General features: G+C 35.0%; 1 protein-coding gene across 2 annotated transcripts in view; it reads left to right on the top strand.

Moving 5' to 3' along the window:
- LOC144440790 (gamma-aminobutyric acid type B receptor subunit 1-like) overlaps window positions 1–13,444 on the top strand; it is a 212,038-nt gene that overhangs the window by 156,289 nt on the left and 42,305 nt on the right. For both annotated transcript variants that reach the window (XM_078130179.1, XM_078130178.1), the window contains exons 2-6: window positions 4,098–4,235; window positions 8,265–8,435; window positions 9,268–9,435; window positions 10,799–10,996; window positions 12,858–12,979. In XM_078130179.1, coding sequence (XP_077986305.1) covers window positions 4,098–4,235; window positions 8,265–8,435; window positions 9,268–9,435; window positions 10,799–10,996; window positions 12,858–12,979 — 797 coding nt within the window. The remainder of the gene's footprint in view (window positions 1–4,097; window positions 4,236–8,264; window positions 8,436–9,267; window positions 9,436–10,798; window positions 10,997–12,857; window positions 12,980–13,444) is intronic.

Here is a 13,444-nt window from a genome sequence, read left to right as displayed (position 1 = left end):
CAGATTACACAAACAAGATTCAGAAACTGAAAGTGTGTATGCATAGGAAATGATACATTTTTATCTCACTGTGAACACAATTCGACATCACTGTCAGATGAAACAAGGAAGATTCAAACACAGATCTAGTTATTTGTGTTCACGATGAGATAAAATGTAATGATTTATATGCGTATGCACTATCAGTGTCTGCGTTTTGTTTGTGTACCACTGACAGAAAACTTTTGTCAGATTAATGACTTAATTGAAACTTTATGCTATCTGAGTAATTTTTGTATTAAATTAACCGACAAAGTTTCTTATCTAAAGAATCAATTATGTACAGTTGTTTTGCGTTCTTAGTATATTTTCACTTCACATTGTACATGTAGAATACAAATGACATCGATATTAAGAAAACAAATTGTCACCATATTTATGTACACTTTTTATTATCATTGAAATGTTTGACCACTCAAAGTGATGGTTTAAGTGAATTTCATAATGGCATTAATGAAACTATATGGCCAGTGTAAAATAATTGCAGTGCTTGATGACATCAAGTTCATAAAAAGATATGCTTATGAAAGGCTTTGTGAGTTTCAAGTTGCATCGTATGTGAGTAGAACGTAGTACACTGTAAGCCCCCTAGAGTTAGAACATGGCAATTTGGACTCATAGATTGACTCTAGGTTTACTGTACATTAAAGCATGCACAGGCCAAGCTACTGTCTTCAAACAGAAAATATGAATTTTATCTACGTCATGACAACTCGCATTACAATGTCAATATGAGTAAAAACATTCTTAATCACTAATAATTTTTCCAATTTCTTTTATAAATAATACTTCAGGACGTATAATCATATTATTTCCTAATATTTTTCTTCATTCAGGCAGAAAATACTCATGACCTAAGGGTTTGTCACTACTCATCAAGGGACTCATAGTGACAAGGCCCCTTAGGTCATGTGTATTTAAGCAAAGACAATTATTGAGAAGAATATCTAATAATTCCAGAGTCTATATATATAACATGAAATGTACTACATTTATTCGATTTGGTTCAAGAAAAGGCCAAGAATATTATGACATAGTGGACTCAAGAGCTTTCTTGAAAAAATATCTATTATATGTACTAAATAGTCACTAACATGATTGGCATGTGCCCAGTACTCTAATCTTGAAATGTGACAAGCAAGTTTGTTGATAATTAACGATTTCGTACAGAGTTTTAGAAATACTGTTTCCATATCTGCTATTCAACTTGGGGCTTTCCATTGAAATCAATCAGCTTGTGTAAACAGTGACTTGCGTGTGAATATTTTCAAAAGACGAGAGTGATGAAGGCAGCGGAACCTTTTGGATTTATCAACTGCAAAATACGACTACGATAAGTACAGTACATACCTTCCTTTTGTGAAGAAAAAAAATCCCTAAATATCCTTGCTTGTGTGTTTGGACAAAGAGCGTGTTATAGTGAGATTCACAAAAAACGTATTCATTTTATTGAAAACGAAAAAAGAGAGGTGATCATAAGCGAGGCGTTGTAAATGTAATGACCACGGAATAGACATGATGGTTATCGATTATTCAGGGTGTATAATAGTTCAAATTGAATGTTTCAAATTTCTTTGTAAGTCACAAGGTCGCCATATAACATTGAATAGACTTGACTGAATTCAAAGTATTATGGAGTGATTACCCAAAATAGCTTTCAATCGATAAGAATGATGTACAGGATTCATACTCTAATACAAAACACTTTTCTATTTGAATGTTTGGCTGCATGTGCGTTTCTATCTTACAGTTTCTCTATTATAGCTCAGTTCTGGTGCTCAGCTTCAGCTTAAAGCTGGTGACAGTGTTCTTGTTTCGTTACACATTTTGTAAACCACTGCAGAAAAAAGAAATTCCAGGAATTATGCTGATGTTTCCTTATATATTTTTTTAAAATTTCATTTCAATATTCAGGATGATTTTGTACTATTTTTAGGTGACAAAGAAAATGCTTAGGTCCTTTTTTGGTACTTTGGATTAGGTTAAGGGATGGACAACTCACTTATCACATGCTTGTTTGATCCAGAGTCAAGGTCATAGTCTGAATATAAGGTCCCCTTAATTTAGGGGTTCAATGGTAGAGCTGTAGAAAAAAGTTGATCAAGAGCTGCGAGTAAATCATCTCACCTAATCTGTATGGCTCCACTGATAATGCAATAAACTGGAATACCTCTTTCAAGACGTGTCGTAAATTGAGAAAACATGTATGCCTTTATCAGTAAACTTTTCTGAATTATATCATCTCTTTCCTTCCGTGTGTTGCAACAAGACTTACTTTGGTTCCCAGACTGTTTCTTGACCAGCATGACCTGTTTATCAAGAAAGATGCCATGCACACATTTTGAGGGTATAAAATACCACAAGTTGTAAACTAAGTATTTGTTACTAATTACATGGAGATCCACTCTGACCATTACGTGATGTTTAGTATATTTAACTTCCAACTATTTCAGTCTTTCCGTTCGTTTCTGAAAATAACTGTTGGAAGTTTTGCTTTCATCAAAATGAACTCTTGCCTTGTGCATGATTAAAAATCAGCAAATTAAGGAAAGTGGCAACAGCTGTCACAAAAAATGTGATTTATTCATGAACTTTACAATTATAATGACTTATTTTATGACTATATAGTGGAGACCGAGACATTATTTTTTGAACTGAACTGTTGACCTAGTGTTAATAACAAAACTTCATTTTAATTAACTTTAGACATCTAAAATGCAATTTAATCATGAACTCTCCCATTTATCATGCACATTCTTATTGTTATAACTAATTAAAGACGTGGGGTTGTATGCTGTATTGTTCGTATGAGTAGTGCTGCAAAATTTGCTCTTTCATTTCAGAGCAAATGAAAGAATAGTAACAGTACCAGGGATTGGTTCATTGACATATTTGCATGAATTTGCATGACTTTACTTCCAGCCAATGAAATCGTCTCATTTATTTCCACTCAGAACTAAGTGATAAGTCAAAGACAAATGATACGTTTTACTTTTTAAGGCAAACTTACAAATATGATAATAATTATTAAGAACAGAATTTTATGGTTTATTCATGTTTTCTAGATAAATCATATATATATGTTTGCTGTGCGTAGTTTTTTATCCCAAGTTAAATTGAACACAAACCAGCGCAAGTACATTGGATACTGTATATGAGGAACATAATGTAATTTAGTATACATTTTGCTGTAGAAACTGATAAATTTATCATGTTTTGCATTTTTGAATTTACATCTTATTGAAGTTCATCATACCTGCATGCAAATAATATACAAATGACCGTGCAATTGTGCCATGTACACAGAGAAAACTGTAATTGCGCAGTAGGATCTTTGTCGTAACTTTAAAATTTCAGATAAACATAACTGTACCCCCCCCCCCCCCCCCATATGACACTTAATTGCCAGGTATTGACACTCATGCTAGCAGTGTCTTCTGCGATACTTCACCTGCTGTTCTCATGAAAGTACAGCCAAGAGAACGCGGCAAACACTTCAACACAAATACCCCCGAGTATGTGTACATGAGGTTGTGCCATATTAAAAATTATATATTTCTGCACAACATCATGATTGTTTTTTATCATATACCCAGTATATCAATTCCAATGGAAATCAATGAAGAGAACACGCTCATCAAACTCAGGCAATAATTTTCCTTATCACTGACTGGCACGCTTTACCCAAATATGCCAAGTGGCGCGCTCATCGATATCTGTTCGCTCAGTGATTTGGCATTGTGAATTTCTTCCCTATTTTGACGTTTCTGTGAATAAAACAATATTTCAGTGCCAATTTATGTGATTATGTGATTCAAGTGATATTTCTGTGCCACTACATGGGGTATATGATAAAACCTTTACCGTCCAGATATGGGTATTTACTTACCTTGGTAGTACTGCGTATGGGCCCTCCTATAAAGTCAGGCCCTTCCACCGTACAACCTTGGTCCAAAAAAAACATATCCAGGCCGTAAAGATTATTAAAACATTACATACTCTAGACAAGTCATTAACACCATAGTAATTAATCATTCATCTGTCTTTATGTATTGCAGTGTAAACCTGGCCTTGGAACCAATGCTTTATATAAATTACTTTACAATGAACCAAAGAAGATCTTATTGCTTGGTGCTGGTTGTAGTACAGTGTCTACAAGAGTGGCAGAAGCTGCTAGAATGTGGAATCTCATCGTGGTACGTGTTTCTTTGCAATTTTAAGTCAGGTTTTCCTTAAGGCTTAGGATTTAAAACCCTATTAAAGGAAAAAACGATTCTGAAGTTTGCTTATGTATTTTACTGTTAATTTATGCATTAATATGCCATAATTTCAGACAAAAATTTTATAACTAATTTTATTATTTATAATTATAAAACTTAAAGTTAATTTTATAATTTGAATACTGTTTAGTAAGTGTTTTCGTATTAACTTCAACAGCCCAGTAGAAGGGAATAAGTTTTGATAGTTCTTTCCGTTCTTTTTGAGAGTATAACTTTTGTCCTTGAAATGCCAATTTTGAGTACATGTATGTAATTTTCCAAAGGTGAATGCACCCATAAAAGAGGAAGTCCTTGGTGCACGACCTCCTCTCATAGAAAACCATGGTCAGTCCTGGAGATTCAAAACAATTCGTAGAATTTTAGTCCTGGAATAATTTATTTTACTCCTGAGAATTCCATGAAAATGAAATACTGGAACCTGAAAAATATTTTAAATTAAAATATGACATGACAATAATCATGATTTAATCATGAAAAGTACTATGTTATTGAGATACACTATTTGTAAATGAAATAATCTGAAAATGACTGCAGTACTGTGCCCTCTAAGCCTTAAATTTGACGTACCACTGACACACATAATTTCTAGTGATGCACCAAAATTTTGTGTTCCCCTATCTCTTACTGTGTGCTGACTCACAAGAAATGCCAGTTGTTCTCATTTTGACCCACAGCAACAAAATTTGGCTATCACTAGAGGGCACACTGAATGACATACAAACACTCCTGCTATAGTAATTGCTGTATATTGAAGTTTTATAGTGCATATTTTATTCTGAAATATGAAATAGGAATATGAATTTGGTCTTTTAATCAGTGCCAATATCTTTATTGACCTAAAATACATGTAGTAAATACCCAAAATATAATCTGTATATCTTTGAAATGAAGATCGGAATATTTATCATATCATAAAAATTATTTGTATACGGTCATTTATTTCTGTCAAGGCCAACTGACTCTTTGTTCATATAGTGTGTCATCCCTGTAGTACATGTTGCTATGGTCTAGTACTTTGTTCAAAGCTGCCGACAATGACCTAGTCAATTCTCCTGGGTGGTACTAAGCTTAAGTGTTCAAGTTTCCCATGTCACAGCCCATAAAGCAGTAGAATGTAAACAGAATATGTGTTTTTATGACACTAAACGTAGTTCAACCATCAAGTGTACTGCATTTTATTGATGTTTGAAGTGTCAGTATATAGTCATTGACAAGTTCATTGCAAAGTCAAACATCATGCAGGTTCAATATCACTCAACCCAGTCAAGTTCAATGCATAAACTTTGCACTTGAGAATGATTAATATAACTCCAGTATCTCTGTGTCTTCTTGGTTACTGCTGATACATGTAGCCATGGTTCTTACCCTTGCATCCATGCTAAATACTTAGAACATCACTTTATAATACAAATACATTTCTCTAGATTGTGATAATTACATTATCATTGGAATTACACCGATTATTCTCAAGTGCAAAATTGTTCATGCAGTTGATAAATTCAATGGGCAATATATTTATGATTCAATATACAAGATTGTACATGTGTATACTACTGGAACCAACAAGCTCAGTATGAGTTGTGAAAATATTAGGATTAAAATGCATGGAACTTCTACTGTGTTTGATGATATCATCATCATGATATTGAAAAATGAAAGCCAAGTACACAATTCAAGTTCAGTATCATCAATCAACTCTCATGCAGGTTCACTGTCTCCAAACTGTCAAGTTCAATGTCAATGGGCCATGTTTAAGATTCAATGTGAGCCTTAATGGTTCACTGTTCTGATGCCTGTAAGCGTTTAAGTATATACTATATGTATGTGCTGGAAAGGAATATAATATGAAAAGGACAGTATATACATGACAAGGATAATCTTTGTGTTTACACATCAGCTAAAACAATATATCCCTACAGTATATATTAAGTTGCATTTCTTCAGCTTCAATGTAAGTCATAGATCTTCCCAATCAGTCCCACCCCCACACCTTTCTTTTCATTTTCATGCTTGCCAAACTTTGGTACTACAGTGACGACCACATGCAGAGTGGAAAATCAAAAATGGCTGAAAGTCGATCCATGCAAGATTTTTTATCTTCAACTATTGTATTGTGCATTAATTGAAACAAGTGAATACAAAATGGATGTGACTCAAACCTTAATAACTTGTACTTTCAATCTTTAATTCTCATTTCAAAGTTTTGAGTATGTAGTTGGAGTGTATACTCTGTGGACTGATGCCAACAACAAATTTTCACTTTCTTAACTCATTCGGCAGTCTTTTAGCAACTTACAAAAGCCCTTTTTGCTGTTAGCAGTTGCATTCTTGAAGACATTGTACACCAGGTTAGGGTACTGTAGTAACCCTTGAAACTAACAGTCAAATGTCAGTGGGTGCATTTGCTATTGCAAGAGATGACTTGCAGTATTGTATATAAGTGAACACAATTTCTATAGGTGTACAGGAAATTAATGTCATGAATTCAAGGTGATATTTTCATGTTTTGTCAAGATTCATTAAACGGCATTGATAATGCTATCAGTAGGGGTACAGTTACTGAATGACTTCTCTGTGTCTAGAAACGGGTTGATTTTACACTTCCAAAGTGCTTTGTTATGTTGAATTTCAAATGCAGCGATTCTTGGCAATGTTCTCACATGTGTGACACGTACTTGAAGCTAAACATTTCTCGATCAAAACATGTCAATTTGCTGAAAATGTTGTATCAGGATGCATAAACTGACTTTCTTCAGATTGAGCAGTGTATATCACTATTTCAAAAATGACAATTTTTAAAATTTATGTTCTATACTTTTCTTTCAAAAGCTTAAATAAGCTGTTTTTCGTGTCGGAGCAGATCTCATGAGGTGTGAGTCATTGTATCCATAGCAACCACTTGAGGGTGGTCAAGCTGAAAGTATCAAATGCTTAGCAACAGTATTGTTCTCAACATCATCGCACATGGCCACGGTGAGAGCTTGACCATGGTCACATGTTTGACAACCGTTGTTGCTAGGCATATTTGCATATCTCGTGAGATCTGCAACGAGATGTATAAAATCCCTTATTTTTTATTGTACCATTATTTTCATGACAATTTGAAAATGTTGGTAAGACTATCAGTGAATTAAGTTATCAATCTGACATATGAATTGACCAATCAGTATTTGTTGGACACCACAATACCCAAAAGTTGGGGCTTGCAGGACAGTGCTACAAGTGCCTCAGAACGATAGTGTCGTGTTCTCTTAGGCCGTCTGATCACTTGTCAAATCAGTGTGAAGCAAGCATCTCAGTCAAATACATTCAAATCAAACAACAAATTTCTGGAGACCATTCAACAGCTGCTCATAGCAATCCAAAGTTTTACCCCACCCAAAGTTTGGAATGTGCCAATGTGGCAACACCTAATTGGATGCCAACAGTCATGTGATACTGTCACATAGCAACAAAGGAGGAAAACAACAAGACTTAGACTTTTAATACAAATTTTACAAAATATGGTGTCTAAAAAATATAGGCATTTTATTTAATCTATCAGTTGTAAGTCCGAGACTTCTATAACAATATCAACTTATGAAATGTGGTGTCTAAAAAAAAGAATTTTATATTGCTTGAAGTTGTACCCAATCTGGATATGAAATCGCAGGAAAGTTAACTTTTATGGTTGACAACGTCATAACATTGATGTAAATGTTTGCTTTCATTTTATTATGTTTTGATACTTCATCGTCAGCAGTCGGCTTTCTTGCTTAACTTTGATCATTTCTTAAAAGCAATTGCTTAATGGGTTTCACAAAATTGCTTCAATCATTGATAATTATCGTCAATATTATTTCACAACTGACATGCATACTAAAATGACATTTCCATGTCATTTATGATCAACATTATTGAAAATTTGATTTATGGTATAATAACTTTCTTTTCTTTTCTTTTCAGCTGTCGTACGGTTCAAGTTCACCAGCTTTGTCCAACAGGGAAAGGTTTCCTACTTTCTTTCGCACCCATCCATCAGCCACCGTCCACAACCCAACCAGAGTACGACTGTTCAGAGATTGGGAGTGGACTAAAATTGCCACAATCCAAGAAACGCAGGAAGTCTTTACATCTGTAAGTATATAACAAATCATTGTGGTCAATATTATGTTTCTCATGATGACCCAACAAACCCTATATTTCTTTATTCTGGTAAAAAGTTTTTTTAAATCGACGCCCTCTATGGTAGGATTAAGAAAAAGTCACACTGTCACAAGTCGTACGTATAATGGCAACCCCATGAGCATGCATCAAAGTAAAAATTATCATTTATTTGCTGAAGTGTGGGAAATTTAATCAAAGAAAAAGTTCAAAGTTTCCTGTTGGCTTAATTGTCATCTCTAAGTCATTCAGACTGTCCAAAGTATCATCATAAAATGAAAGTCACCAATATGCATGTACTCATACACATTTTTTTATTATTTTTTTTTTTTTTTTAACTGAGGGCTGACCCATCATTTTTAAAGGTGTTATGATGATAAACATTGAATTAAGTATGGGGACCCTAATCTGTAACCCTGTGTGATACATGAGCACAATTACATTAAACTAAATTCTTAATGCCAAATGTTTGATTCCCGTGTTGTCACTTTAAATGGTGAACATCAGTGGAGCCATAAGATAACATAAGTTGATTCTTTTGTTCAGGACCATTTGAATACATGAACAGTCCTGATCATTTCCTGAATTAGAATATGTCTTGCTTTAGGGGATATGTCACCTGTACATGCCATGAGCACACACATACAGTCATACATACATACATACATACATACATGCATGCATGCATGCACGCACGCACACACGCGCACACACACACACACATACATACTTGACTACCTGATCATTTGTATAAATTGTCTATCAGGTTTTAGTAGTTAGAGCTGTCTTTCTTTCCCCTTCATAGACAATCGAAGATTTGGAGAAACGTGTAAAAGATGCAGGAATGGAGATTGCAATGAGACAGAGTTTTCTAACAGATCCAGCCAATGCAGTCAAGAATCTCAAAAGACAAGATGCTAGGATTATTGTGGGTGTTTTCTATGAAGATATGGCCAGAAGGGTATTTTGTGAGGTAAAAAATCTGGCATTTTAATAAATTAATGGTTAGGGGAATATAACACAAATCCAGGAAATGAAGGTTACCTTTCATCAACTTTGGGTTCTGAAGAGTCATTGCATGGTTTTACTTATATGGTGAATATCTCCTACATTACACAATGAGTTCAACGAAACATCCAAGTTTAAGTTGTCCCTCATTTGCTGTGGGCCACACTGCCTCATGGGAGACATCGGGAATGTTTAATCTACAATTAGTGAACTCCTAAGGGCCTTATTATTACCTTCAGTAAAAAGGTCCATTACTATTGATTTTTCACCTATTGCATAAACATTGCTGCAGACTCCCCATGAGGCAATGTGGTCCATGTGACATGTACATGTACAGGGCAGATCCTGAAATGTGGGACAACTGTAACTTGATGTTTCTCTGAAATCACATAGTGCAGGTGAGGTAAAAACCATGAAACAACTGTCCGAAACCCAATGTTATTGAAAATGTCTTTTTTTCCTGCAGTTCTGTGCCTCTTTAAACATAGATCTAGAAGGATACAATGTATTTTATGAGGGGCAAGGAATTGTATGGACACTTGTTGATTACAGAATGGGCAACAAAGTATCAAACTTTTAATTGTTTACATTCATTATTTTCATATTTCATGTCTAGGCAAAAAAAAATATATTAATTGTTTCTGGTCAGCCTGCATGCACATCACTTATAAATACCCTCGCATCGGTCTTTTTTTAGGGTGTTTTTCCAGCCCACGCAGTCTGCAGATCCCAGGGGAAACACAAATTAAAATATTACCCCCTCTCTACTTCAGTGAAGACTTACTGCAGAGCCAATCAAGAACAACCAAATGACATCTGCCCCCACATACATGTACATACTTGCTCTAAAGTATACATGCTAAATAAAAAGAACAGTAACTGTCATAAATAGTAGATTTAGTGACAGGTTTGTTAAAAATAAAATATGTACAGCACCTAGCAGATTATTTTTGTTCACTCTTTCTCTCTGTTTGATACAAACATGCAGAAACTAATGAGAAACTGCACATTCTACACTTTTAAGATAGCATGGTTGCAGTTTGTTGCTGCAATGTAATCAACCAGTTAAATGTACTGCAACTGGATGCAGACACACGTGGTGCCAATGTTATGTGTGCATTTGATGTGTGCATGGTGGCATATGTTTAATAGTTGCAAAACATTCAAGATTATTCATTCAATCTTGCTATCTTAATAGCATGTGCAGTTTCTTAGTGGTTTCTGAGTGGCTGTATCAAACAAAGAGAGTGAACAGCAATCTACAATGTGCTGTAGAAGAAGAAAAAAACTTTTTGTAAAAATTCCAGTTTTCCATTTCTTTTCACCAGGTATACAAAGCAAAATTGTACGGCCCTAAGTATCTGTGGTTTATAATCGGCTGGTACCCTGATAACTGGTACACAAAAGTCACTGACGATGAGAAGTTGAATTGTACTGGTGAACAGTTAAAAGAGGCACTTGAAGGTCACCTGACTACAGAAGTTATGATGTTAAATCCCGATGACTCTATTACAATATCAGGAATGGTAGGTTATTGAGGACTTCAACAAGTCTAGATGCTATCCGTGGCTCTGAATCTGAAGATCTCTCTCACCATGTCTAGAGGAACGAGATGAGATATCAAAATTTAAGCAATGCCACCTAGACAGCAATTAAAAACATCCTGCTTGTGTTAATCAATTTCAGAATTCTGCCCATAATAAGTTTATAGTGTTTATAGGGGCAGTTACACTAATATCCATATTGGGTACATCTGTCATATCAGAATGCTTAGTTCTGTCGTTCAAACAGTTGGAGGGTTACTCATTTGCATTCACAACTTTTTCAGGGGTTCATGACTTCTCATTCTTCAGGACAGGGTGAAAGTCAAAGCCATGGATAGTAATGTTCTAGGCCAGAGTTCAACAAACTATTAAACTACTTTTCAGATTTTTGATTGCATACAGCAATTACAAGTTATGTATAGCTTCTGTTACAGTACATTGTACATCAGGACTGGTTATAATTCATCCAATTTAAAGTTCTGTAACTGTAAATTTGAACTCTCCGTAGAATTCTGATGAAAGTTTTAAAACTACATGTATATACAGTATGATTTTCATCAATTATTATATAACATTATTACGACCTGAAAAAATAAATGAAACCTTTAGGCAAGTAATTTTGTACATTGACAACTTTTGCAATGATAACCATACTGAAATCATGTCAGTAAATATTAATTGACCCCCAGAAGATCAGTAATAACTCATGGTATGACATTAGTAGTTTTTTATGCTGAGAGTTTATTGCAGTGGGATTATGGTTTTTACAGGTGTTGCCATTCAATATTTTGATCTGTCTGTCAGCTGTTTAAAGTGTCTGTGGCTGGCGTCCAAAGTATTTTAACTTTCAATATTGCCAGTGAACATTTAAGGAGCATGTTAGTTGAGTTTATGTGTGTTTGGAGATAATTTATGCAGTGAATTAAAATGATAGAACCAGTTTTATTACATATATATCACAGATTACTTGTACCACCTGTGCACACATAGTAGTGATATTTCCACTGTAGTGCAATACTAAAAAACACGGTTGCATACGTGTATGCAGATGCGGGACCGATCGTTCCTTGTACCTGAAATTGTATGATCGCATAGTATGATTTGTATGGAAATTCATGTTTCGGATAAATATAAATTATGTAACAGAATCCCATAACACGTGAGTGCAAGTATAGTGTACTTGGGGTATTTTCACGTAAGTGCTTGCGATGTTCTCAACGACAGTATTTTCAACAAGTGTATGTGAGTGGAAGTGCAGCAGGAAATTAGCACGGCAAGCAGGAGTGAAAATACCCTAGGCCTCGAGGACCCACACTAGTGCTGATGAGGGTTCTGTTATAGTATTCGACTGTATACAAGTATAATAGTGAAGTTGATTAAAGTGTTGTGGGCAGACCTCGAGACTTGTATTTTAGGCATAATATGTAGGACTTTAAACATGATTTATTTAATTTAGAAAAAAACAGTATTACCCAACACAAAATACATGATTTATACCCTAGTCATTCCATGTCATAACATTTAATACATGTCTACGTTATTCTTTCTGTGATGCTTGAAATATGAGTCAAAAGTCAAAAAAATGTCAAAAACAAAGAACTCAAATTTTTTTATATTCCTTGTCTTAGTAAAACTTGTAGTAATTGCTGGAAAGAGAATTCTTCGATTGCACAGTATCTTATAATGTTTTATTTGTGATAGTAATAACAAACCTTTCCACTGAAAGTATAACTAAAACACAACAAATTGTTTCAAAGTTGATGGAGGAAGTGAGTTTGATATATATAATTATCTTTTCTTGCCATCATAATGTAGATTCTTCTCTCTTAATCTTATCTTGCAGACATCATCAGAATTCGTTAAACAATTACTAAAACGGATTGGCGATCCAAACAAGACCTCAGGGTTTCCTGAAGCTCCTCTTGCGTATGATGCAGTGTGGGCTTTAGTGCTAGCTTTGAACAAGTAAGTTGAGATAAAATTTGACTGGTTTGTGTGAGTGTGTGTGTGTGTGTGTGTGCATGCAGGTTTTCTTGTGTGTGTGTGTGCATGTGCGCACATATTGTACGGGTGCATGTGTGCGTGTGTATTTGAGAGAGAGAGAGAGAGAGAGAGAGAGAGAGAGAGAGAGAGAGAGAGAGAGAGAGACAGAGAGAGAGAGAGAGAGAGAGAGAGAGAGAGAGAGAGAGAGACAGACAGACAGACAGACAGACAGACAGACAGACAGACAGACAGACAGACAGACAGACAGACAGACTCAGTCATCGATAGTCAGTCAGCCAGTCATTCAGTCAGTCACAGAAAGAAAGACACTCAATTAGGGTGCATAACAGTATTCAAGTTATAAATGTTGTGGACTGGTAAACTTGTATTATGTATATGGTGGTTTTTTGGGGGTTTTGTTTGTGTGTGTGTGTGTGTCGGAGGTAA

Source organism: Glandiceps talaboti, chromosome 10 (assembly GCF_964340395.1).
Source record: "Glandiceps talaboti chromosome 10, keGlaTala1.1, whole genome shotgun sequence".
Classification (NCBI taxonomy): Eukaryota; Metazoa; Hemichordata; class Enteropneusta; family Spengelidae; genus Glandiceps; species Glandiceps talaboti.
The sequence above is the reverse complement of the archived record's forward strand: the minus strand, read 5'-3'. Positions and strand labels throughout refer to the sequence as shown.